The sequence below is a fragment of the Heliconius melpomene genome, chromosome 14 (assembly GCF_056956725.1).
Source record: "Heliconius melpomene rosina isolate 202511_hmr_F chromosome 14, ASM5695672v1, whole genome shotgun sequence".
Taxonomy (NCBI): Eukaryota; Metazoa; Arthropoda; class Insecta; order Lepidoptera; family Nymphalidae; genus Heliconius; species Heliconius melpomene.
Window position 1 is genome coordinate 1,380,078 of NC_140402.1, and position 26,995 is coordinate 1,407,072.

Sequence of the window (26,995 nt, forward strand, 5' to 3'; positions counted from 1 at the left end):
ATTGTTAAAATATTCAAGGGAGTTTATAAGGTGAGTGTTGAAACGCTTGTTTAATTTTTTCTTGGTGTTTGTTGATTTTGTTTTGAATGATTTAATTTGTTATTGTTGATTTCAGATTTGGCTGTGTAGATTCCATGTCTGTTAAGGTGAGATATATTTTTCTATTTGCTTAAACTTTTCTGTTGTAAGTTATTTATTATTATAACTAAAGACTACAATAATAATTTCTTTTACTACATCTTAAGGAGTTTATCTATATATGTCATCGTGGGGCAGTGGCTGACTGTTAGTGGGTCTGAACTGATCAGGGTAGCTATTCTCATTTCTCTGCTCTGGGAAGTCGAAAGTGCCGCATTCATTTCTGTCACTAAGTACTTTACATGATGAATTTATCACAGACCTGTTCTGACATTTTTGAGGACACCTTATTATTTTTCTGATTTAATATCCATCCATAAACTATAAATAAACTAAATAAATAAATTAATAATTTTTAATTTATTTTATTTCAGGTAAATTCTATATTGGCTACAATTGTTGTGCAATAGGTAATTATCTTTTTTTTTATTTAAGTGTATTTACCTGTAATGTTTATCTAACACTTCACACACTCTATGTTTATCAGAATTATACTTTTAGATTTCATTTGAGTGTATCAATATCGATTGTTTTTGAAGTGTTTAGTCATGGAAGTTTTTTTTATATGAATCTTCTGTATTTAATTTTCAATATTTTTATTATTTTGTGATGACAAAAACTGTACCATACAAATTCTGATGGTTTACAAGCTCAACGGGCCTGATTGATGATTCTTTATATTATTATATAACAAATTATGAAATGAGAGGTTAATGTTTTTAATTCTCTTTTAGGTAGTGTTTCCTACTTGTGTGTGTATCTGGGGCAACACTGAATGAGATGTCAAATATTATGTTTTAATGTGTAAGTACTGTATTTTTTTTATTTGTTTTAATATTGTGAATTTGTGTGATTTTATCACTTGTAAGTATTTAAATATTAGAAACTCATAAGAATTAATTTATCAATATAAAAAATATATTAAAGTGGTTATCTTATCACTATTAATCAGCTGTTGTTATTTTTAATAAATGTACATACTACCTACCTATACAGAGTTATCTAACTCATGAAAAGTATTTTATTTAGTGCTCTATCCATCTTCGAAAAAGTTATTCTTTATAATTGAAATTTTGCCGTTTTTAGTTGCAATATTAGAAAACATAATTAATAATTTCAAAGTTTAAAGTGATTTTTTTTGGTTTTGGATCATATTTTCCTTCTAATGTTTAATAATTAGAAAAAAAATCCGTAAATGATGATAAAATATTTGAACCAGATGATACTGTGACGGTTTCATAAGCTCAACAGGACTGAGGCAATATTTCATATATTAAATTTACGTATTTCATTTTGCAATATTTTTGATAATTTTATATCTTTTTTACAGATATTTTTATATTCATCGTGACAGATTACTCAACACACATTAAAAGGTTGGTAAATTAGTATACCTTATATTTATTACCTTGGTATAAACAAGGAAAGTTTTAATATGCTTTTGTTGGAGGCTGTCATAGCGCTGTGAGACAGCGTCTGACTGTAAATGCAATGCAGCAAGTGCAATTTCTGGTAAAGTCGCGGTTTTGAGTTTCACTACTTAGCATGTAATGCCTCTAAAATTGAGTGGAGAAGGAGAGAGGAAGTAAGAAACGGAATGTCTTAACATTAAAATCCCTCTATGCAAAAAAAATATGAATTATCTTGTTATTAAATACATTGATTTGCAATTGAATGATGATCAAATCACAGACCTGTTCTGAACAATCTTTGAGGTCAAACTTTATATTTTTCTGATATAAAATTGTATAATTTCATATTTATTAGGTTTTTTATATTATTCTAATTAGAATTTTATTTTATTTTCAGGTAGCCAGTTGGAGCATGTGTTACGGATTTTATTATTTTGTAAATAAAGAATTTAAAGTTTTACAATGACTTTTCTTTAACCTACATTATAATATTATTAATACACATTACAGTGCCGAAAATATTGGTTGCTTAGTAATATTAAATATAAAATAAATCTAAAAACTAAACAACGCATTTTGTATGTTATAAGAAATAAAACAAAATTGTTGTATGTTAATTTGTACACTTTTTTAGCTTCTCTTTATCTCGCACATACCAGAGTAGGCAGAGGAAACTAGTGTTAAGACAATCCGTTCCTCATTTTTCACCAAAACTCTGGAGGCATTGCCTGTTGAGTGTATGTCACGATTTGCTACCAGAGCAGTGAGCAGAAAATATGTTAAATATAAGGTATATTTTTCGAGTGGGGATCGAACCCACAACAAACGTCGCCCACTTGTGCTTCGCCATAGAATACAATAAATTGCAACATTTTAGATAGATAAGCGAATTCTGATTTTACGTCTAAACATTGCTAGGATAGCTAAGGGTACAGGTTAATACTGATAATGTTAGTTGCAAGATAATTGTTCATTTTCAATACTTTTAAATACCTACTATGAAAAGTACTTAAAAGATAAATAAAATTATATTGACGTGCCACTTTTATCGTTATATTTACACATTTAGCAATAGAGGAGATAAATGGCGTTTTAATGACGGACACGTTTTTTTTCAATTCGAAATTTAGTGATTTTTTTGACATTAGTACATTATCGTTTTTTATTTCGTTTTCAAACCTTAAATATTTCTCTTAATATAATGCTATGTTCAATTTTCCCACGAGCTGTAAAAATAAGTTATTAATTTTAATATAATCAGTAAAGTTGGCGATAAAAAGATAAATATCCTATCACTATAGCATTTACTTGTATGTATGTAATTATGTTTACTTAAGTTAATATTTTTTATTTATTCTTATGTATCTTTCTACGAATATATGTTCATCATATATTAAAAATAGTTATATAAATAAATTATTACATAATATACAGCATGTAACTTTTAAGTAAGTTTATTATACACATACTTAGTGAACATTTGTATACCAACCTGAGATATTATTTTTTGATCTTGCCTGGATGAGATCACCCGTGGTGATAACGCCGTTATTACACTAATATTGTGCTTTTATTTCTGATTGTGTGTGCTTATTCATATTGGTTTAATAAAATGTTAATAAATACTTATATCACCTTGAAGAGGGCAACACTTTTAATGTCATTAGACGACGTCAAAATCGAACCGCTCAAGGTTGTAGTTTGCGCATGTTTGTGGATACAATACAAATTAAATTCATTTAGTCTCATAGTTTCATGTGGGACGGTTTCTTCCGGCGGTTCTTTAGTAGCTTTAACAAAATGTTGCCTGAAGTAGTGTTCGTGCTCGGGGCGCCCGGCGCCGGCAAGGGCACTCAGTGTTCACTCATTTCTAAGGAGTTCGGGTTCGTCCATCTCTCCGCTGGGGACTTACTGCGAGAAGAACGACAGCGACCTGGCTCCGAGTACGGGGAGATGATCGAGGAGAAGATAAGGAATGGGGAAATAGTTCCGGTGGAAGTGACATGCTCTCTCATACATAAGGCTATGTTGAAGTCCGGGAAGACTCAGTTTCTGATTGACGGCTTTCCGCGTAACAAAGACAATTTAGAGGGATGGCAAAAAGTGATGTCAGATAAAGCGAAATTATTATTTGTATTATTTTTCGAATGCTCGCGGGAGTTGTGCACTCAACGTTGTTTAAACCGCGGGGCTGCCGGCAGCGGGCGGTCAGATGATAACCTCGAGAGCCTCAAGAAGAGGTTTAACACTTATCTCAACGATACTATGCCCATTATAGAACATTACGACGTGCAGGGGCAGGTACGCAGGGTTAACTCTGAAAATCCTCCTGAAAAAGTTTTCAAGGATGTAAAACAGGTTTTTCAAAAAATAGAAATTTTAGCTAATTGAATTGTGTACAATGTAATGTAGGTCAATAAGGGGTCATGTTAAGAATAATTTAAACAACCAGTAGTTATCCTTGCTAGGTAAAATGAAACAGTAACCATTATTTATAATATCTAGCGAAAACAGAGCAGAATTTACTTAGATTATTAAAAAAATATATATTTAAGCATTTCAAATGTAAAGTTCAAAATATTGAAAATAGTATAATTATTTATTATAAGCAAATCTCACAGCAAGGTTATCTAAGTCGTGTACCATTAGACCTTCATAGTTTGCAGTAAATGCATTATTTTTTTATTATCATGATCAAAGGTCACTTACTACTAACTTACCTGTCACTTGGCTTTAATAGCTTTTGATGATGTTAAACATTTCAGTGCCATGGGCATTTATACAAAACATATTTATTTAATAAGATTGCCATACAACTATCTCTAATGTAATGTCTGATAGCTGAATTGATAAAATTACCTAATTATTAATGCTTTATTGAATCATGATAAATTATTTGTAAATTAAATCTAAAAATTGCATTTATGTGTAAAAAAAATCTAATATGTATGTATGTTAAACAGTTCTCTTATAAGCATGCAAATATGTGTAATATGTAAATAAAGACCAAAGTTGAAACAACCAATCTTAATGTTTTTCTTGTTTTAATTACTCAATTTCATATAAAATTTAATTCCTACTTATATTTTTTTACCTTCACATTATAATCCCACACACATCAGGGTAAGCAGAGAGAACCTAAGGTTAAGACACACTGCCTTGTTATCAGCACCAGGAATTCAAAATATCTCATTTCAATAAGTGGGAATTGAACAAACAACCTTCACATGTTTTTGAATCTATCTAATATCAGTATGAAGCCTCAAACAAAGCTTATTCATTAAGTATTTTACCTTTTACATTTAAAATGACCCTCAATGTTGAAATGCATGTTTATTTTTTATTTTGCAAGGGCATTAGGAAACAAAACACACTTGGCATTCAAATCACATACAGACATAAGGAAATAAAAAAATCGTGAATTATACACCATCTTTATTTAAATAATTAAGCAATTTGCATTAAAACCTATACAATAATGCAAGAACAAAAAAATAAGTACTCCTTAAATGTATAAAGCACAACTTGTGAAAAAAAATAAAAAATATAGTTTCTTAAATATGCAGTGCACACAAAGACTTAACACCGAATACTAGTTTAATAACTATAAAATTAAAAATGTTATATAAAAAATTGGTATGATTATATATAATTAAGGTATTTTCAGACCAATGGAAATTTATTTTCAACGGGTGATGGTAACTTATTTTCAAGTGAAAATCTATCAGTCTTTGTAATGAAATTAAAATATTTATCAATTCAGTATCTGTGCAAGTTTCATTAATTTGAATATTTTTTTAAGCAAGTTGTTAAATATCATCTCCATATCCAATAAAATATTTTTATTTTACTGTTTTATTTTTATATTTTAATGTATAAGGAAAAATCTATTACTTTAAATTATTTAAGAACAAGACAAACAAAGTATAATAATTAAAATTGATAAAAATGTATAAATCGGAAATGGACTTGCACGGACAGCTCTAATACTTTTGTTTCATTGAATTATTCTTGCAGTCTTGATTCTAGTTCCCATGGAAAAGATTGTAAATTGTGTTCAATAACTTAGTTGCAATATCATTTAAATTAAATAAATCCTTGAAAAAAAATATTATAATAATGAAATAATTACTTAATTAATAATTATTGGAATGTTAAATATATTATTATAGGTTCATAATATGAAACATATTATGGTCTTTCGGAGCTATTGTCATATATAATACAAAGGAAGTTACATTTTCCTTTCATTGTAACAAAATAGAAATAAAATGCTCACAATAAATGAACAATATTAAATAATTTCTGAATAGTGTAGTTTGATATACATTTCATGGCTGAACAAGATACAATAGAAAATTAAAAAAAAACATTTGTCCTCTTCTGTTTCATGATGACAATTTTTTATAAAATTTTAACTTAAAGAACAATAAAGTAAAAAAAGTAAGATATGCAAAAATAAGGATATGTATAGAAAATTAAAATAAATGAGATTCTAATGCTTTACAGTTATTATATATTATGTTAGCTTAAAATACTGGATATACTTTTTGCCTCTTAAATGTTTCTAATATGTCTTTATTTGTTCTTTCAGCTAGTATTTTTAACTTCAAACGTAAAATCAAGGTAATTATTATGATCACAAATGTAGATTTTTTAAATTTGTATATCCTACACAGCAGTCACAACATTGACTCGCAAATTCATAAATCTATCTATATATAATGCAAAATATGTATATACAAAATAAATTATTTAATTAATTTTATAAATGTGAGTTTATAATAATATTTAGTAGTGGGGTGGTAACTAAAATAGAGTCAAATGTTTCAATTATATTAAAATTAAGATAAACACTTTTAGATTTAAATTGAAAATGGCTTACTTTTAAACAATATTTTTTTAATAATTAATAAATAGCAAGAGCTACACAAATGTAACATGCGCATTACCAACATACAATATAAAAATGTTTTTAAAACCTCACATTATAATATGTTCATAATGTATGCTTTACATTTGTGTTGCTACTAATTATTAAAAATTCACTGTTCATACGAGAGGTGACCTGGCGCCTTGTCCATCAGAACTAATAGAAAGTTAATGAAGGGAAAATTTCTTGTAGTGGGGATTGAAGCAACAACCACAGCAGTCGTCCCAAAAATTATATTTATTTCCTCATTTCATTCATTACCTCTTATCTATTTGTCTGACAATAGTAAGACAATTTAATTCTTTATAAATATTCTTTGTATAAATGCTATAACTCAACGATTTAAAAGTGCTTTTATAGTTTATTTGAATAAAGAATATTTTGAATTTGAATTAAATAACATTTTCGTACACTTACGTTACATATTTTTAACTAGAAAGCCAAGCATTTTTTGTTTACATAGACGTCATACGTTGCACTTTTTTATATCAAATATATACGTACTATAATAGGTTAACATACAAGTCAGAATAAGCAACAAATAATTACTACAGAAGCCAAAGAAAAAGCAGGTTAAATTTGACTTTGACTCGCCCACCGAGGCTTCTGTATCAATTTCAGGATTGTAGATCGACGGGAAGTACAATTTATAAAAATTGACAAACTTAAATTTGTGTGAAACGAACGACAAATATAACTTTATAATGATTTGTCTCCTATGAAATATCTCTAAAAATAAACGCTTACGCAATTTTTCCTTTGTCTGTGCGTTGCTTCGTACCAAATTTCACGATTCTGAGTTCACAGGTTTGCCTTTGCGAGCTTTGAAAATTTACGGCATAAACGGCTGTATCTTTTGATTGAATTTAAATTAGATTTTCTTGCAAGGGACATCAGTAAGACGTGAGTATTTGATATAAATTTCAGCGCGATACCTCTAGGCGTTCCTGAAAAAAACCTTGACAGACGGACAACAAAGTGATCCTATAAGGGTTCTGTTTTTTCTTTTGGAGGTACGCAATCATAAAAATTATATAATAGTTACTTAGTATAAAGCGTTATAGATTATATATCAATAAAGATTGTCAAAAACTGGTTTGTTTTTTTTTAAATAAAGAAGAAGCAACAGTCTTTGAAACATTAGATAGATTGTTCAATAATAAATTGAAATCTTATAATAAAATAAAATGTTTTTTTTTTTCATGTAATGTAGCTTAAAGCAATATTATAATATTCATTAAAGTAATAACAAACAATAATACTATGTATATGTGGGAGACTAAGAACACTAACATCATAACGTGTGTGACACGCTAGTATATTTTTTGGCTTTAAAGTAGGTAGGGTTTGAACTTGTCATTTAATACAAATCAACTTTTCAAGGCACTATCATGACAATTACTGAAAAAAAGAAAAAGCTAAAAATATATATTTTTTTATAAATATTATTACCATCCTAATTTTATATGTTTACCTTTCATTAGATGTCAAGACAAAACAAAAGAATTAAAAATAATAATAAATCACTACAAATTAAGAGTTCTGGTTTACATCCTTTAAGTTACCTGTCTATCACCATAAGCAGACATGTTTAGATAATCAAATTGTAATCTAATCATTTTTTTTTGAACATAAAATTTGCAATTCTTTTTCGAAATAAATAGTGAGTTTGATCTTGGACACTGTTGCGAATAATCACATAAAACTTAAGAAACCATTTATATCGTGATATAATGTAATAATTATTTTTTTTAATAAATAATTTATATCGGCGAAAAGCAGCATAAAGAACTTATACCCGAAGACCGAATATATATTATTACGTATAAACTAATTAGCTAGAACGATTGGACGGAAAGCCAAGTGTTGCCAGTTCAATTCTCCTAACATTTTTATGCGTATTTATAACAATATTTTCATTACTAATGCTAACAACATTTTAAAAATATTTTATATATAAATAAGCCCTAATTAAACTGCAATTATAAAAAAACAGTAGCGTTATAAAACTTAAAAAAAAAAACAATGTTTGCAAGTGAATGTTATTATTCATTACAAGGATAAAAAAAATTGTAATTTTGGTTGAACATCAAGCTATCATTTTATTTAATATATAAGTGTAAATTTTACATCGAAAAAAGCAACTATGAATTGGTTGACAGTTTTTCTCAGCAGAACTTCCTTGTTTGTTGTATGGTGAATGACATGTTCATTCGACATTCCAAAAAGTGTAAAGTCTATTTGAATAAAGAATATTATGAATTTGAATCTACAATTGTCTTTTGGAACCGTTCGCTTTAGTTCATTGGAAGATTTAAAAGTATAAAACTTGAATAAAAATTTTTTAGAAATTTAAATACAGAGCTGCACTCAGGTGGTGACAACAATTGAACGATGGTGTGCAATCATTCAAAAGTTTGCAAAAGTATATTTGAACAAAGAATATTATGAATTTAAATTTAGAATTGCCTTTGGAACAGTTCACTTCAGTTTATTGGACAATTCAAAAATATATCATTTGAATAAAGAATTTTTAAAAATTTAAATTTAGAGCTGCACTCAGGTTGTGGTGACAATTGAACGACATAAGTATATTTGAATAAATAATATTTTGAATTTGAATTATTTACTACAAGAATTATTAGTGATAGATAGAGTGATGACCAAAATTTAAAAAATACATTACATAGAAACAAATTGAAGATGATGAAGGTGATATCACCTTAGCAATATATATTGCTGCAGTGTTTTTTGAATTTTTAGTCTTTGAATGATATTATAAATGTTAACATTAGACAATCGTTAATTTTAAAATCTTTCACTGCATTTAAATAAACCTTATGCATTTTGAAAATATTTAAAATTGTAATTTTTCTTAAAGTTTCAACTTATCACCTTCATTCATTTAGGTTTTCATTAGTTGAAATCATCGTCTCTATGATTGACTAGCAATATTAATATTAAAATTAAAAATACTATACTATAGTCTGAACAGAAACATCAAGTCAATATAAATACGAAAAATAATAATTTATTCCTCAACGCTTAGAGCCTCAGCCTTATAATATATTATTTACAGTATAAACTTTGTATAACGACACTGAATACCAACACTATATAGAGAGCGGTTTTTAGATGGAATTAAAAGAAAAACAACAACTATATTTCGTTTTACATACAACAACGACATATATTTAGTGTACCTGAATATAATATAATAAAAGCAAGGTAATAAAAAAATATGCAAACTGAAAAACTATTTCTTAGTATTTTCGGCCTTACATCAGTCGACAGTTTAGTTTTTTTAATCGTTATTGAGTCAGCTGCAAGATTGAAATTTAATTTCAATAAAATTGTGATCTTGAGGCTTTAGAAATATTGTCGTTAAATTGTGTGACGTTACATTAAGTTTATACTATAGTTTGTAATTAAAGAAGAAATATACTAAGAGACTGAAATTCAAGTACTTTTTTAAACAGCCGTGGGTCCCTCATTAGTTTCTTCTTTCGCGAAAGAAAGGAAGACCTCTTCCAACGTAGTTTCAGTGACCGAATAGTCTTCTACAAGATGGGGGAACTTTTCTTTAAGTCTTTCAAGTGCAGCGAATAACTCACTATATGTCATTGTATCGTTAATGTGGTAGTGCAGTGTTGTCTGGAAATAATATCAATTATTAATATTTTTTATTTATTAAATAACCAAAAAAATACTACCGTTGATTGAGGGTTTCTTTTTTAACCTCGGTGGAATTAATTATTTTCGTCTTTTTGCTCTGGTAACAATACAATACGCAGCAAACTTTAAGAACTCAGCAAGCAATGTTCTGTAAAATGGGAATGAAGTGGTTGGCACAGGCTTCACTCTAGCTACCTGCTGTATGCGGAATACAGTGAGAAGCGAAAAATAATCGCCATAGTGGTGTAACATTTGACTATATTCGATGATGCCGGCAAATCTTTATTACTTCTAAATCTTTATTACCCACTTTGGCTTTGGCAAACTGGGGTGTTAGATACCTCTACTCAATACTACTAAAGACTCAATGTGAATAATTATATGAATGTAAAACAAATGTAACTCTTTTATTTTCTTTGGCATTATGTATCATGTATATCTTCTCTGGTCTAGCATTAGAGACATTTGCATCCACATTTTTTTTCCAACCACTTTTATCTGGTATATTCAGACAAATATTTTATCGTGGCTCAGCATCACACAGTCGTAACGCAAAAGCGACGGTTCGATTTCAACTTTTCATTTTCGCGCCCTGATAAAAAAATAAAGTCAAAATATATATTTTACCGAATGTTCATCTCGTAGTTCGCAGTTGAACTTCTCTCTTAGTGTCGCTTTCAAATGGTTTAGGTCTGTCATCGCAGTGTCTGGTTCTGAAAGCAACCAAACAAAATATTGTTCATAAAACTATTCAGACCTACAGCGTTCCTGAGATAAGTGGTCTTGACAGATAGACAGACGGACGGACAACAAAGTGATCTTATAATCAAGTTATATTTCGTAGCATCATAAGATGGTCATACAAAAACCATTAAGCCATAATGATATATTACATGGTAGATTATTTACTTCGTCATAGATAAACTAACTAGTCACGACAAAACTATTATCACAATTTCAAATGTATGAAGTCACCAGGAGACGTAAAAAAAACATTCATTGACTTTAATTACAGTTTTGAATAAATCGAATAGTAAGAAAAGGCAGCACAGCGTCTGATTATAAACGTGACAGTTGTCGGTTCGATGCCCCTAAGAATGATTTAGTTTCATTTTCTCACTCGTAAAAGATAAACCGCGTCGTTAGTTCCACCATTTGACACGCAGTGTTTGTCAAATTAGGGGGAAAGTGGGGAACCAAGTGTCTTCACGCTAGTTTCCCTCTGTTTGTTACATGCGGGAAACAGCATAAGAATTGAATAAAATTAACATTGCAAAATCAAAACGGAAATAAATAGAATAAAAATTTAGTTTAAATAAAGTATTAGAAATCAATAGGTAAATTGTTTACTCAAAAAACAAGTACCGATATTTCTAAACTGCTGTAAAATGAACTAGAATAATGCTGTAAAACGAACAAGTCGTCATGCTTTACAAAACGTCTGGTCCATTTCATACCATGTATGTATTTAATTCGTCGGAAATATTAGGCCTATAATAGTCAGCCAATAAGGAAATGGGTAGGACTAAGGGGTTCAAAAGGACCTGAGCACGTGGGATACAATGAGAGCTTAATATTAAAGATGTGCTAAACTCTTCAAAAGTAACCCTCGCATTGTCCACTATTGCCTAATTAGTGCTTGCACGGGCGTACTTCATAAATCCATAAATCATTAAAATGTAGAGAATAAGGTGGAATACAAATAAATTTTAGTGTGAAATTAATTATGCTTTCAAAATCACCATACAAATATATGTTATATATAATTTTATTAATTGACCACCTCCAGACCTCCTAAACGGAAACGTGGGCTTTAAGTGTTCAGGCCCCAAGTTACCCATAACTGGTGAAAATATTTTACCTTTCTTACGAATACATTTCATGCATCCACGCACTATTTTTCTTGCGAGGGTTCCAGAGATGTGAGGCCACCAACTTTCATTCACTGAAGCTAAAAGGAGTTGCGGACCAGCATGTTTGCAAGGAACATAAATTTCGTTGTATAATAAAAACATTCTTTCCCTGTTATATTATTTAGATATAATTATTTGCGATTATAACAGTGAAAGAATGTTTTTATTATACAATGAAAATTATATTCCTTATAGAAATCTAATTTGTATAAATGAAAATTAAATTTGGTAATAATTTTATTCCATTAACTCGAGTCATTTTATATTAATTCAGAAAAACATTAAGGGTAAAAACCCTAAGGCAAACTTTTTATTTTTTTCACAATAGAGATATTTTTAAATAAGTACATAAATATCAATATAAAAGTCTAGAAATTACTTTACACTAGTCAAATAATAAGTTAAGTTTTTCTGCATGTTTTATTTAATTTTCATATCGACAACAAATTCGATCGATGACATTCTTTGTCAATGTTTTTAATATGTGTATTTAATTAAATATATACAGGTTGTAACGCGGTCGACGGATCAACAGTAGTCTATAGTCATAGACCACCGTTGATACGTCGATCCAGCTCCTATTATGGCATCAAAAAACTGCAAACAAGGAATATTAATTGATTTTAAATTGGTTTAGGTGCATATTACCTAAATACACCGTATCGTACCGTCCGTACACGCCTTTAGAGAGAAATATGTGAAGCTCTTTCTACGGAGCACCTAACGGGTAATGTGTATGTCGTCATCTTAGCCATATTCGCATGAACTGGAGTACTTAGGGGGAAAGAAGACCTACCTGCTCCTAAACCTGCGTTATACTCAATAACATGGCTCGTTCGTTAATTTAGATGCTTTGTACATAATACCCACATGCTTTATGAAATTTATGTATGTAATTCGCCACTTGTACTATGCACACTTAGAGCGAGTGTTTTAGTCAGCGCATGTTTTATCTATAAAACGTTAAGAGAGTGAGATGTTGAAGGTACATTCTCGATTTCCTAATATAACCTAAGCTGCTTATCAATATCTTAACCGAAATGACATAAAGCAAACATGGCGCTGTTCTATGAAATGAAAGTAAGGATTTTTTATTACATAGCTAATTAGCTCTGAACAGGATCTGGAACTCTTCAGCAATAATACTGAAGAGTTGCCACTCTCATGTGGAAGTATATTAATTCAGTTAAAGTATAAGAAATAATGACAAGCTGCTTTAATAAAAGTTGATGGTTTGGAACATCTCATGAACAACCACATAGTCAAGGTACACTTTAAGAAATGATTAAATGTCGCCTAAGCAAAAGTTGTTTACACGATAGGCATTTTACATAATTACACATTAAAGATCTGGAACAATTTAGAAAGGACCATAATAGCCCAACTAAACTTTAAAAATAATTAAATACTACAGTATTTTCCATTTACATATTAAAAAATTAAAATATGAATCGTACAAAATTGGAAAATATCTTCGTGGTGCAGGGGCACGCGCGTGCGACTGTAACTGGACAGGTTGATTTACAAGTGAAATTATATAGACTAAAGGAATTTTATTATTTGCATTTAAAATTGCCTTTGGACCCGATGGTAGCTTTATGTTGATGGTTCAAAAGTGATTGCAAAAGCTTATTTGAATAAAGAATATTTAGAAATTTGAATTAAGAACTGCTTTCCGCGCAGGTGGTAGCGACAATTAATTTACTATTTTCCTTCGATCATTCGAAAGTATATTTGAATTATATAAATTGTCATTGTATTTAAAAAAAATCGCTTTTTTCATTTTCTCGTTCTGATAATAAAGAGAAAGCGGGGCGTTGAATACTGCTACCCGACATATAAGACGTATGTTTTGGAGACGGAACACGGGTGACGGAGTGTCAAAATACTAGGTTCCCTCTGTCTACTCTTCTATATGCAGGGAACCTAAAAAAACAGTATATACACTGTGATCCCTACCGTCCACATCGGCGGCGGCGGCGCCGTGCGCCGGGCGGTGGTACAGTTTGAGCGTGAGCGCGTGTCCAGCGCCGTGAGCGGCGCGCAACTCCGCCGCTTCGCCCAGAGCGCGGATTCGCCCGTGGGACATTATCGCTATACGACCGCAGAGGGCTTCCATTTCGTCCATACTGAAAAGTTATGGAAGGGATTTATTATTTTAGGAAAGATTCATACGTTCATAAATTAAGTCACACAAATTTCATTATATTCGAGGATAGTAGAAATTATTAAACTAATACAGCAGTTCGGAAGTTATTTTCTAAAAAGTAGGTAAGGAATTAATTAACGTGTAATGCAATTATGGTTGATCTCTTATCGGATGACGGTGGCGTTCGTATGGAAGCAGAATTCGTCATGGGCCCACAGGTGGGTAGCGGCGCGCGGCCACGTCCACGCCGGCCTTGGGCTCGTCCAGCAGCGTGTAGGCACTACGCGCACACTCACACACGCACGCACACGTACCTGTGCGAGCACACGACCAGCGCCCTGATCCTAGTGGCGCGGCGCACGGCGGCCCATAGGCGGCGGCGCGCGGCCACGTCCACGCCGGCCGTGGGCTCATCCAGCAGCGTGCAGACGCCGCAGCAGAGCGCCGCGGCCGCGCTAAGACGCCGCGCGCATCCACCGCTGTACGTCGACAGCGCGCGTGAAGCGTAACGCTCTAGACCTGAGAGTAGAAACTAAATAAATTAAAAAAGCCCGACATTCTTATTTGCGGTGCAATTAGTGTTTAGGACATTCTGTTCCCTCCTCTCTGTTGAATTTTTGAGTCATTGCGTTTTCGGGTAGCGGAACTAATTTCTGCACTATGTATAGAGCGACGAAATAAAAATATTAAATAATTCATTCCCTCGAATGGTAATTGAACCTACAACGATCGCGTTTACAGTCACATGTGTGCCATTGCCACTATGCCACGACAGTCTCGATGACCTCTAGCGGGAGGTCATAAAGGTACGGAGCATTAAACGCCGTATTCACTATGAGACGGAATGAATAGATAATGGTAACTAAACATATTTGTTAATCATTATATATATTAATATGTAAGCTCATGTAGTATTTATTTAAAAGTCTCGGCTTACATTCCTCTCTCAGGGCACCACATTACAATTACCCCTAGACCTTGACTCTTGTAATGAACGTACTATCGATACTATTATTTATATGACACAGTTATTTAAATGATATATAATAATTGATAACTCTTAAAATTACAAATCGATCCATGTGCTTCCATGATTAAGTAAAATATTTAAAAGACTATTTTTTTGAGCAATACAGTATCATCAAAGGCAAGTCAAGTACAGTTGCAGGTGCTGCACTCCTAAAGAACATTTTTGTAACGCACGATTTGATTGTGTCAATCATAAAACTTCGTTATTAAAACTATATTATTAAGGCCTAAAGGATGCAGCTCTTGATTCGTTGCTTCGCACTTAAATCTAAGAATCCAGAAGGTGAATATTAATTATGTAATATCTTCTGGACCTTCTCGAAGGATTCCATAAGTATTTATTCTGGGTCTCCTTTTATTTCTACTTTATATTAATGATTTTACTTTCTGTGTAAAGAAATTATGTGATATTGTACTGTTCGTAGATAATACTTCTTAAATATTTAAGATTGACCGAAATACAGTAAATTGTGGCTGAAAACTGAGGGAAATCTTTTACTTCGGAATTATTTACTTCCAAAGGCTTAAAAGCAATTTTTTACTTAGTAAGATTGTTTTGAGTAAAGTAAACAACTAATTTATTTTCTCTATTTATATTGTTAATAAATATGTATGTTGTCTTTCCAAAACCTTAAAGAATCAAAACTAAAATTAAAACATTATGTAGAACCGTATAAAGTACAGTTCGGTCGATGAGTCATGGCCACCCTAAAGGCTTTCTAAATGTTTGCGTCTTATTCACTCAGGAGAAAATGTACAAAAATAAGAAAAAATAAATCTGCACATAACTCGTCGACCGTACTATAAGACTGCCTCACTCACCCACAATACTAATCCAATGGTCGGCTTGTTCCTTAAGTTGATCGGGCGCTACACCGCGCAGAGTTAAGAGCAGCACGATGTTGTCGCGTCCCGACAGGAAGTCGTCCAAAGCTTGCGTTTGCGGACAATAGCCCAGAGAGCGGAGATACTAGACATCAAAATAACAATAATTACAGAGAGTTTGCTTACCATTAATCCGTTAATAATAGCAATAACTAACCCGTTAATAATTCTATTGGACATAAAACATTTAATAAGTCATCACTTAAGTATGTATATTACAGTACAGTACATGTATTTAAATACATGTTGAGTTAACATTATATTACGTACAATAACGGCTTATCACTATGAGTGATCTCTTACAGGCAACCATTCAAATATTATACAATATTATAAAGTATAAAAGATAGAAAAGTGCAGAAAGTTCAGTCAAGTTCCAGTCCCGAACTAAAAAATAGATTTTTTTTTCGATCATGAGGTTAATGTTGTAAGCCCTATTGGCTTTTACAGCGACACCGAGGAGGAGAGGGGTACTCTGTCCCTGAAGAAATTCAGGCGCTATGTGGCTGCGTGTGAGGAAGTCGACAACTGTAAGGGCGCCCCCTGCAGGACTCGAACCTCGGCTTGCAGCCGTCTAGCGGACTGGAGAAAATTTTAATATTTATAGTATCTATATTTATATAAAGTGACATACAAGTTGCTATGGCAACGCGCATTATGTTTAACAGGTTCCTCTGGTACAAATAAGCGTATCACAGACTGAACTACTGACTGACTAAACATAAGACAAAATAAATAATTATAAATAAATCAGATTCACGTTGTATCCTGCACACGGCAGGGTAGGCTGAGAGAACATAGTGTTAAAACACTCTGTTCCCCACTTTCCACCGAAATCTGTAGGCATTGCGTGTTGAGTGGCGGAATATTCTGAATATTCCCTTTGTCTTGACGCCAGAGCGACGAAATGAAAATATAAATTTTAAATAAGTATTTCCTTCCCTCGAGTGGGAAGCGAACCCACAACCAGTGATTTTGCAGCACACTTTGCGTCTCTGCCCCTCTAAGACTAAATAAAACAGCAGTATTCTAATCACCGCTCCAGAAATCATCTTCATAAAGTGTCCGTTGGCGAATATAGACCCTCTGGTGGGACACTCCAAGGCAGTGAGCATTTTGAAGGTAGTTGACTTGCCCGCACCGTTGACGCCAAGCAAACCGAAACATTCACCTGTCAAATATTATATCTTAATTTTATCTATTTTATTAATATTATAAATGTGAAAGAATGTGAAAACGGATGTTTGTTGCGATTACTCTCGAACATTATTCGACAAAAAAAAACTCCAGTAAGACAAGATTCATTATTATTTCGAAATACTATTCGATTCGATTAATGATTAATGACTATTTTCAACAGAGATGAGATAAGGACATTACGAAACCAACTCTAATTGCACCACAATGAACATGGTCGCCGACCACCAACAGTCAACCCGAACATTGAATATTCAAACAAATGACCTTAGGAACGGTTCTTCAGTCACACATACACTGTAACATCTAATTGGCATTGAGCCATATAGTCAACTTTCAACTCAACCCACTGAGTCAACTCAACACGACCCACTATCCAAAAGTACCAGGAGTAGTGTTAGGAGCTGTCGGAACTACTATATTCTGAGGAAAAGGTAATGAGTTACTTTAAAAAACTACACGAACAAGAAAGGCACGTACGATCCAAGTCCTACAAATCATAGTAAAACAACAACAGTAAATAAATTTTAAGTTAATTATAAAGATTTTAAGTAATCACCTGGTTTAACCGAGAAGCTAATGCCTTTTACCGCGTTACAGGACTGGCGTAACAGACTCGGGTAGTTTTTATGTAAGTCGTTTACTAACATGGCGTCTTGAATCTGCTTGGGGGCTGTAAACATAAACAATTATAGGTATAAATGTAAATAAAACAGATAACCCTAACACTAAATTATCCTACTTATACTCATATTGTTATACAGAAAAAAAAGGAAATATTGTATTTAAAAAAATAATACACTAACGTAAACCAATAGCTTTATCAACGTATATCTTTTCCGCTGCGACCATTCTGTCTACATTTGCAGGAGTCGAAGGGACGTAGCGTATGTTAAAGAAACGGTCACAACAACTGTTGAACACGCCGCACTCCGTGATTATTACCAGGGTCTGTAAAATAGATTAAAAAAATCAGATTCACGCTATATTCCGCATACAGCAGGGTAGACGGAGGGAACCTGCTGTTCTATAAATTCTATCTCGAAAATAAATTTTAATATTTATTATTAAATTATGGTAACATAATACTTTTCAATATATTTACCATAAAAACTATAAATTGTACGAACAACATAAGCACGTACAGTCCTGGAGAATAGTCGCCGAAAGTCAAATAACTTCGTCGCGGAGCGTCAGCTGTAATAATAATATTTATTATAAAAATAAACTCTTTAATCAGATTAGTGGCGTATATTGTATATTTTTGGAAACTAAGTTTTCGCGATATACGATATTAATCCGGTTAAGATATAAAAATTTCATTCATATTAGAGAAAAAAATATTATTCATATATAAAAAATAAATTAAAAATATATAGGTACAATGAAATACTATCACAGTGAAGTTATTAAACTTTAAAAAATGTAATTTATTGGAACTAATGAATTATGAATGTTTACTTTTTGTTGTTAACTTTTTGTCTCATGTGATGGATGAATAGGGAATAGTGATTATTATTTGTTTCCAAATTTGAAAAGAAAATCTTCTTGATGATAAAGAGCTGAAGGTAGCAATAAATGTGTGTATCACAATGTAACAAATGCACTGACTTACGGGGGACTACATTAAAAAATAAAAATATTTTTAGGTTAATTTTTGTTTTTCGTACCAATATCTATAATACATTAAAAGCCCCTCGTATGTTTTAAATTTACTCACGTGTAACATTCCCTGTTGCAATTGCAGACGCATATATCACTGACATAGAAAATGCTTGAGGCGGCATCAGATAACTGGATGTGTCCAAGAAGAAATATAAGGTTTTCGTACTGTCACTTCTTGGTATTTGAGTAAGCAGTGGGCATATAAAACCTGAAACATATTATTATTTTGCTTTTAAATCACGAATGTGGCAGGTAGGCAAAGAGAACGTAGAGCCAAGACACTTCATTATCCGCTTTCCACCTGAATTCGAGATATTGGGCGTTGAGTTGCGATATTTATATAAAGTAATAAAATAAGCAACATAATACAGTGGAATTCTATAAACAATTAAATTAGTTGTGTCCTTATCTGTTTAATATTATTTATAAGTTTTTATTTATATTATTTTTAAGTTTTAACATGTGTAGGTATATATATTAGGTATATTATAGTAAAAATATTGTTCTGGACACTGAACACTTTTAAAAAGGCATCTCTTAAGTTTTATATTAAGAGGTCTCATCTCGATTTTATATAATATAATATAAATAAAAAAAAACCAATACTGCATGTATTGTTTTTTCATTCGAAATTTTCTTATGATTAATCAAATATTATTCGTATAAAAGCCAATATATATTCTTGTAGGACAATATAATAATCTACAAAAAAAGGTCTAATTATGTGTTTTTGCCATATTGACTCATTTAAATATTATTCAAAGTTAAAAGTCTAACGAGAGATTGCTTGAAGCAATAAGACCGCCTTTACATGTTTTTCTTTTTCTTTTTTTATTTTATATTTTTAATTTTGTCTTTTTTTTGCGTGTGCTATAAAAAATATTCTATTCTATTATATATTCAATTATGATATTACAATTAGTTTCGAGTCCTCAAGTTATATAGAAGTGTCAGTAGTGTCAAACCCACACCCACAAGAAGCTACCACCAGCTCGGGTGGTAGTTCTATTGAAAAGCAAGGAACTCGACAGTGGCTCTTATCATTTTTGGTTGTTAAAACAGTATGATCTCAGTACTTGTTTTAAATGGCATTGAATTCATGTGTGTTTTTACAGTCGACTGTAACAAACGTATTCCCGCACTGACGCCGACGATATAATGGAATTATAAATTAAAAATCCTACCGAAAACCACAATAATCCCGATCAAAGTGATCCCGGCGCCTCGTTCACCGAAGATGAAACTCACTAGGTAGATGAGACTGAGGAAAGCCATGATACCCAATATTATTATGAAGGCAAGTACACCTGAAATAATGAAATTTATGTGTTTTACGGGAAAAGATTATCAGGCAGAGGGAAACTAGTGTTCAGATTCTCCGTACCCCACGCATCGCAGTATATGAGTAATTTTGCGTGTTGAGGGACAAACATCCGCGCTTTATCTACTGTAGCAGGAAAATGATTGATAAATTAATTTTAATATAATACACTTTAAATGGTAACGGAAACGGAAGTCTCTAAATGGAAACGGAATGTCTTAACACTGAGTGCCCTCTGTTTACAAAAAAAAAATTGCTAGAAGCAAAAAAATAAATAATAAAACTTTAAATCTAAAGTAGCAAATGTCCTCTTCCTCCTGGCATTAATCCAGTAGTGCTCGAGACCGGGCTCCCGCAGGCCATGTATTCAGTCTTCGACACATTTAGTTCTCAAGCGTACCCTTCCAGAGGTTCACATTACGCTCCAGTATCAGTTGGTTCTCGTCGATGAGTGCTATGTCAGCAGCTTACATCATCTTTGATGTGAGTCGACAGTATCGAGCACTACATTGAATAATACATTCCCCTGATTGATGGTGCCGTACTGCTCTAGCGCGATCACTTGCATCACACCACTCACTCACCCAAGAAGTCCACCTGATCGATGGTGCCGTCCTGGTCGAGGGCAGCGGCGAGAATGACGGTGGGCAGCACGAGGGCCAGGGTGTGCAGCACGGTGTGCGTGAACAGCGTGACGATCCAGTGCAGCGCGGGCGAGCATCCCGCCATCACGTGCAGGTGGCGCGCGCCCGACACGCGCTCCTTGCACGGCAACGACACGCTGTTCACCAGCGTTGTTAATATAACTGTGAAAAAACAAAATCAGCTTCACACTATATCCCGCGCACAGCAGGGTAGGCGAAGGAACCCTACCGTTACCCAGTGGCGGAACTCAACGCCGCGCTTTGCCTCGACACCAGAACGAAACGGAAATATCAATTTAAGTAAACATTCCATTTCCTTGAGTGGGGATCGAACCCACAACCGGTCGCGTCTAGTCACACTTACTGCGCCACAACTGGCATCTAATATTACAGTGGAATATTATATTTCTATTAGTTTTTTTTTCTTAGCGTCATACTAAACAGAATGAAACATAAAGTTAAAGTTTGATAATAACTACTTAATGTGTTGTAATCATTAACAGCCTCTCAAAAAAATGCTGTGTCCTTATAATTGTGTTAAAGTACCTTTTAACCAATCGAACCGACACCCTAACCCCAACCGAAACCCTTTGAACCGACGTTTCGGACCCTTGGCAGTAGTCTGGGGTCACATTAAATGAAACAACATGTAAACGCGATTAAATAGTTTCGTTTAAAATGTGTAATAATCGTGAAAATCAAAGATCTTATTACATTATGATAATATTGATTGTACAAGAGAGCCTAACATAAACTTTTTAAAGAAGAAAAATCTACTCTATTTTACGCAATTCAACGTTCAACCTCGCCGCCATTTTGTGAATGAGTCGTGTGCGATGTTGTCTATGCGCATCATTCTTTACAAACGGTGTTTCATTATACAAAGATAATTTTATTAATTATTTTGTTTGAAAAAATAACTTTTTTATTTTCGGCAAAATCTCTTTGGTTTTAATTGTATAAGGCTTTTATAGAGTAGTTAAAAGTGTGCATTTATTTAAAGTGGTGATGACAAAAACACTCTGAATACTTACTGAAAGCAAGTATGAATGACCATAAGCCTACAAGACCAGTATTTTTTGGTTCTTTTTTCTTCGTTTCTCTTTGCTGGTATTCATATGCGGGATCATTATATGTTGTGATTGTGTGTCCATTGCGTGAGGCAAGCAAGTTGGATAGCAGGTTCAAAGCCACCGGTGCCGCGTGACGCACTACAGTGGTGAATAATATCTGTAAAATTATGTTATTGTTGATTTGTAAAAGCATTTTATAAATATAAACATAGATATTTATATATATATATATATATAATATATATATATATATATATATATATATATATATATATAATATATATATATTATATATATATATATATATATATTTGTCGAAAATAGATTCTATATAATTACATTAAATAATAGTAAACATTCGATCACAATGATGCTGATTACTTCCTTTTCTGACTTTAAAGCATCCACTTTTTTTACACAAAACTTCTAACAATACTTCTTTTAGCTTCACGCACATAGCAGGGTAGGCAGAGGGAATTTTAAATTGGGGACGTCGTGACCCAGGGGCACAATGCCGTTGTACGTGTCCTTTGTGCCAGGGGCAAAAAGAAACTGCTAATCGTTATCAGTGTGAATGATATTATAATAAGGATGCCAGGGACACAAGGGACACAAGTGCGACAACTATAACTCGACGGTTGTGGGTTCGATCCCCACTCGAGGGAATGAACTATTTTATATTAATATTTTCATTTCTTCGCTCTGCTAACAAGGCAAAGGCCCGGCGTTGAGTTCCGCCACTCAATACGCATTGCTTCGAAAAATTCTATGGAATGTGGGGTTCGGAGTGTCCTAACACTAGACTTTGCTGCATTGCTGAGTGCGAGATACAGCGTGAAGCTGAAATTATAACGTTTTCAGTAGATACGATAGAATTGACAGTAAATAGATACTTACTTTGGCATCTGTATCGTTTAGTTCGACACCAACCAAATATTTATTGTACTCCATTGTATCTTTGGTTCCAACGCGAAGTACCGCTGTAAGCATAAATATAATTAAAAATAATACATCCAACAGTAAATATGATAATAATTGTTTATGTTAGCTGTCGCGCCATTTTAAATAAATTGACAGGAAGCACATCATTTTGGTTTATTTTGTAATTTCAAAAATATTATGTTGAAAATGACTTCTCTATTTAAAATACAAAAAAAAATCTTGTTATATAATAATCTTGTTATTAATTTTGAAAGTTTGAAAATTTTGTGTGTTATATTATTTAATTAATACATTTATCGAAAAAGGCTATGAGATCACGACTATCGTGCAGTAGTGTATATATCTCACTGTGCCTATGATCATCTCCCGAATTTAGAACAAAAGCACAAAAGCGTTTTGTTTTTTTAAGATTACATGCTATTATATAACGCATTGTACATAATCAGTGTAGAATCTCTTCGACATGTGCAGCCGTAGTCCATTACAAATTGTCAACATCAACCAGGACCTATTCTGTACCCATAGGAACTCCTTGGAACTCATTGGAACTACGCAAGCACCATATATCTATATATACCAGAGATCTGAGTGAAACCCCCTATCTCAAATTGAACAATAAAAATACCAAAAAAAAAACAACCAATTTTTCAAAAGAAACTGACCTTTAGCAACGTTATCTGCTTTTTCAAAGGCAACTTTTGGATTTCTTTTCTTTACATTATCTATGTTATATTCATTAGAATTAACACTATAAAGAGCTCTTCTATCAGTCATCGGTTCATACATGTTTAAATCCATGGCGAGAGTTTGGTTTCCTTTGGCCTCTGGGAGGTTGGCGAAACTGTTATTCGTTATCAGTGTAAATGACATTATAACAAGGATCGGCGCTACTACTTGCTAAAATTAGGAAAAATAATGATAGTTATTATAAAAAATTTTTTTAGGGTTCCATTTTATCCTTCTGTCAAGGCATGTTAAGAATCTAAAGATCGCGTGGTGACAGCAAGCTGAAATTAATATCAAATTTTTGAGTCTAGAAAATATGAAGATTACTCAGTATTCAAAAGATATGAGCTAAAGATCGTTATCGCTGCTTTTGGTTAGTAATTTGCCTCGATATCAAAACCTATAAGATGTCCGTTGGATCTACAGTTATGAAGTTTGACATATATATTGAAGAATTTACAATAAAAGAATCCGAAAAGTTCAAATATATAGGAATTTCATAGTAAAAAAATTATTACAAATTCATGTTTACAATTTGTCAACTTTTTTACTTATTTTCTCGTTGATCTTACAACTCTGACGGGTATCAGAGTTGTAAGATGTAAGAAGGGTTTCTTAGAAAAACTTAAATGTACCGCTAAGAAAAACCAAAATGTATACGTGTCTAGTCACGTTTTGAGTAGTAGAAATCAAAGCCACGCTTTACTTTTTAATGAAAAAAAAATTTATCCTCTCAAATGAGAATCGGACGAACGATCATTGTTTAGTCGTCTCCTTCATATTAAGATATATTGATAAAAACATTGTCTTCAGAACTCAATATCTTCACAGACATATATAGGACAATATAGAATAATTTAAAAGCATATGATTTGAGAGATTTGAACGTACAACCACCACATATAGTCAAATAATATGAGAACATTTGCATTCTTTTAGTAAATATACGTTAATAGTATTACGTATGTATTTTAATAATAATATTAGTTCTTATTTTATAAAATATATTCATAATAAACATTGAAACTATTGTGGCGCACAGGTTGCAACGTATAACTGTAAATGCGATGGCTGGTGGTACGAAGCGCGGCGTTAGGTTCCGCTTAATACGCAGTGCCTAAGCCGAGCTAAAGCAAAATAGAGGAAAACTATTTATTTTAACTATAGGTCCTGCCTCCTCCATTGCTATGTGCATATAGCTCGAAATTGGAGGAAAAAAAAGAACTTATATAAAACTCACCATAACAATGAATGACATTTTCTTCGACCATAAATATTTAAATTGCCTCTTTAAAAGAACCATAAATTGCTGTATGTACAGATGGAATCCGGTAACATACTTCTGTTCAGGTTCTGAAAAATAAAAAACATATAACTGATCTATGTATACAAACCCGCAATACCTTTTCGGTGGAAAGCGGGGAACGGAAGTGTGTTATGAACACTGGGCTCCCAGGGTCCCTCTGCTTACCATGCCCTATGCGGGATGCAGCAGTAACCTAAATATAAAAAAACAAGAATAATAACATTTTATTTATTTATTTATTTACTTATTTATTTATTAAATAACTGTGTAAGACATAAGATGTTTATGATGTGTCACTTTTTACTTATCTTTTTAAATGGAAGGTTTATTATTATTTTTTTATTAATTTCATGCTATACTAATTTTGATAATGTATAAAAATTTAAACGTAGAGGGACTTGAACCCGCGTCTGTTGGAAACCGTCCAAGCGCTGTGCCATATGTTATAGTATATATTTTCTTTCCTACGTGTGGAATTACCTTATTAAAATATAATAAACCTTTTAATCACAAATTTTTTTTTAAAAAATCATGCTATATCCCGCATAGGAGTAGCAGGGTAGGCATAGATACTTAGTTTTACGTCACCTCATTTTCCATTAAACTTACTACTTTTCATTAAATTTCCGAAAGTGTATTGAGTGCCGGAACTCAATGCCGCGCTTGTTACTTGAACGAGGAGAAGAATGTTATTATTTTCGAGTGCGAATTGAACTCACAACTATCACGTCACAGTCATTCACTGTGCCGCTCTGCCACGATTACCTTCTAAAATATGTATTATAAATTTTATAAGTATAATCAATAACTACCTTCAGTTTCTCCATCAACCGTGTCATCAGTAAATGAGGTGGTAATATCGCTACATAGCCTAGAAATTAAATATATAAAAAGTAAAATGATCATTAAATAAACAAAATATATTTTAAAAAGAAAAGATAAATCCAAAATTATCATTAATTCTTCATCTAATATGAAACATAAAATTTTCTTATACACTGAATCATTTAAAATAAATTCAAATTTAAGGACATATTTTGCTAACATCTAAACATTCTAAAAATAAATGTATATATAAATAAAATTATCCTTACTTCAAGAACACTTCCTCCAGAGTAGACACTCCAACACCAATAGTATTAATACCAAGCTCAGATCTCTTAGATTCCAGGAGGTTGAACAGTTTGGGGAACTTGTCACTGTATTTCGCGGGCAAATTGTATGAAATGGAATTCAGTGAGGTTTCTTTGAGAGAAGCTTCTGGAATAACTGACATGATGGCGGCGGTTAGCGCCGGCTCGTTGGGTAGACCTATAGTTGTGAAGGAGAGACGGTAGCCACTTCCTAAAACATATTGTATAAAATTATTATACTATTGTTTATTCACAAAAATAATTATATTATCTATGTAATAAGAATTTATTTTTTAGTTTCGTGTATTTTTAAAGTGATGTCGAGGGGTTCGATACCCATTCGGGAAAAAATTAAATTATTATTACACTTACAACTTAAAATTTTAGATGGCTAAACTTTCTTAACATCTTTATATCTTATTAGTAAAATACATGATAATGAATTGATGAATAGAAAACAAGCAGAAATATAAAAAAAAAACGCTAAGCTGAGGCGCTGTCGCACAGAAGCACATATGTGTGTGTAAGAATGGTATATTTAATATTATTATTATTTCACTCTTGAAGGGAAAGCGTACCGTTGAGTTCCGCCTCGAGAATTTAGCACTGTTTGGGGAAAGTCATGTCGTCACAATAGGTTCTCTTTACTTACTCTTGTAAAAGCGGGATATAACGTGAAGCTATAATAAGAGAGAAATAATGAAATGACCTATAGCCCGCTTGAGGCGCATGGTGGTGGCGCGGCACTGCAGGCGGCCGCCGCGCAGCGCCGCCACGCGCTCCCCCAGCGCCTCCGCCTCCTCCATGAAGTGCGTGCTCAGCAGCACCGTGCGTGAGCCGCTCAACGACTGTGA

The 26,995-nt window shown here is 32.5% G+C and overlaps 2 protein-coding genes and 1 long non-coding RNA gene across 4 annotated transcripts in view; 2 read left to right on the forward strand and 1 right to left on the reverse strand.

The window, feature by feature from the left end:
* Nucleotides 1-34: 34 nt before the first annotated feature.
* LOC146531858 (uncharacterized) lies at nt 35-2,004 on the forward strand. The gene is made up of 5 exons (XR_014878758.1): nt 35-146; nt 513-548; nt 873-942; nt 1,469-1,514; nt 1,948-2,004. It is a non-coding gene; the product is annotated as an uncharacterized LOC146531858 (long non-coding RNA).
* A 1,204-nt stretch (nt 2,005-3,208) lies between these two features.
* LOC146531859 (UMP-CMP kinase-like) lies at nt 3,209-4,581 on the forward strand. Its single transcript, XM_085197651.1, has one exon. It carries the CDS (start codon nt 3,306-3,308, stop codon nt 3,939-3,941), a length of 636 nt encoding a protein of 211 aa, XP_085053777.1. The 5' UTR covers nt 3,209-3,305; the 3' UTR covers nt 3,942-4,581.
* A 5,121-nt stretch (nt 4,582-9,702) lies between these two features.
* Nucleotides 9,703-26,995, reverse strand: part of LOC146531860 (phospholipid-transporting ATPase ABCA3-like) — a 33,206-nt gene continuing 15,913 nt past the window's right edge. The window contains exons 14-33 of one of the 2 annotated variants that reach the window (XM_085197646.1): nt 26,851-26,989; nt 26,103-26,352; nt 25,821-25,879; nt 24,943-25,055; nt 23,639-23,873; nt 22,932-23,014; nt 21,996-22,191; nt 20,902-21,123; nt 20,181-20,303; nt 19,052-19,204; nt 18,437-18,528; nt 18,138-18,282; nt 17,891-18,004; nt 17,172-17,305; nt 16,072-16,219; nt 14,535-14,739; nt 14,031-14,200; nt 12,020-12,109; nt 10,786-10,871; nt 9,703-10,137 (exon numbers count right to left, since the gene is read on the reverse strand). In XM_085197646.1, coding sequence (XP_085053772.1) covers nt 9,955-10,137; nt 10,786-10,871; nt 12,020-12,109; nt 14,031-14,200; nt 14,535-14,739; nt 16,072-16,219; nt 17,172-17,305; nt 17,891-18,004; nt 18,138-18,282; nt 18,437-18,528; nt 19,052-19,204; nt 20,181-20,303; nt 20,902-21,123; nt 21,996-22,191; nt 22,932-23,014; nt 23,639-23,873; nt 24,943-25,055; nt 25,821-25,879; nt 26,103-26,352; nt 26,851-26,989 — 2,940 coding nt within the window. In that variant the 3' untranslated portion in view covers nt 9,703-9,954. The remainder of the gene's footprint in view (nt 10,138-10,785; nt 10,872-12,019; nt 12,110-14,030; nt 14,201-14,534; nt 14,740-16,071; nt 16,220-17,171; nt 17,306-17,890; nt 18,005-18,137; nt 18,283-18,436; nt 18,529-19,051; nt 19,205-20,180; nt 20,304-20,901; nt 21,124-21,995; nt 22,192-22,931; nt 23,015-23,638; nt 23,874-24,942; nt 25,056-25,820; nt 25,880-26,102; nt 26,353-26,850; nt 26,990-26,995) is intronic. The other variant, XM_085197647.1, reaches the window with a different exon arrangement.

Excerpts from the sequence above, each read along its gene's own strand:
- LOC146531859 (XM_085197651.1), top strand. The coding sequence starts at position 3,306 with ATGTGGGACGGTTTCTTCCGGCGGTTCTTTAGTAGCTTTAACAAAATG.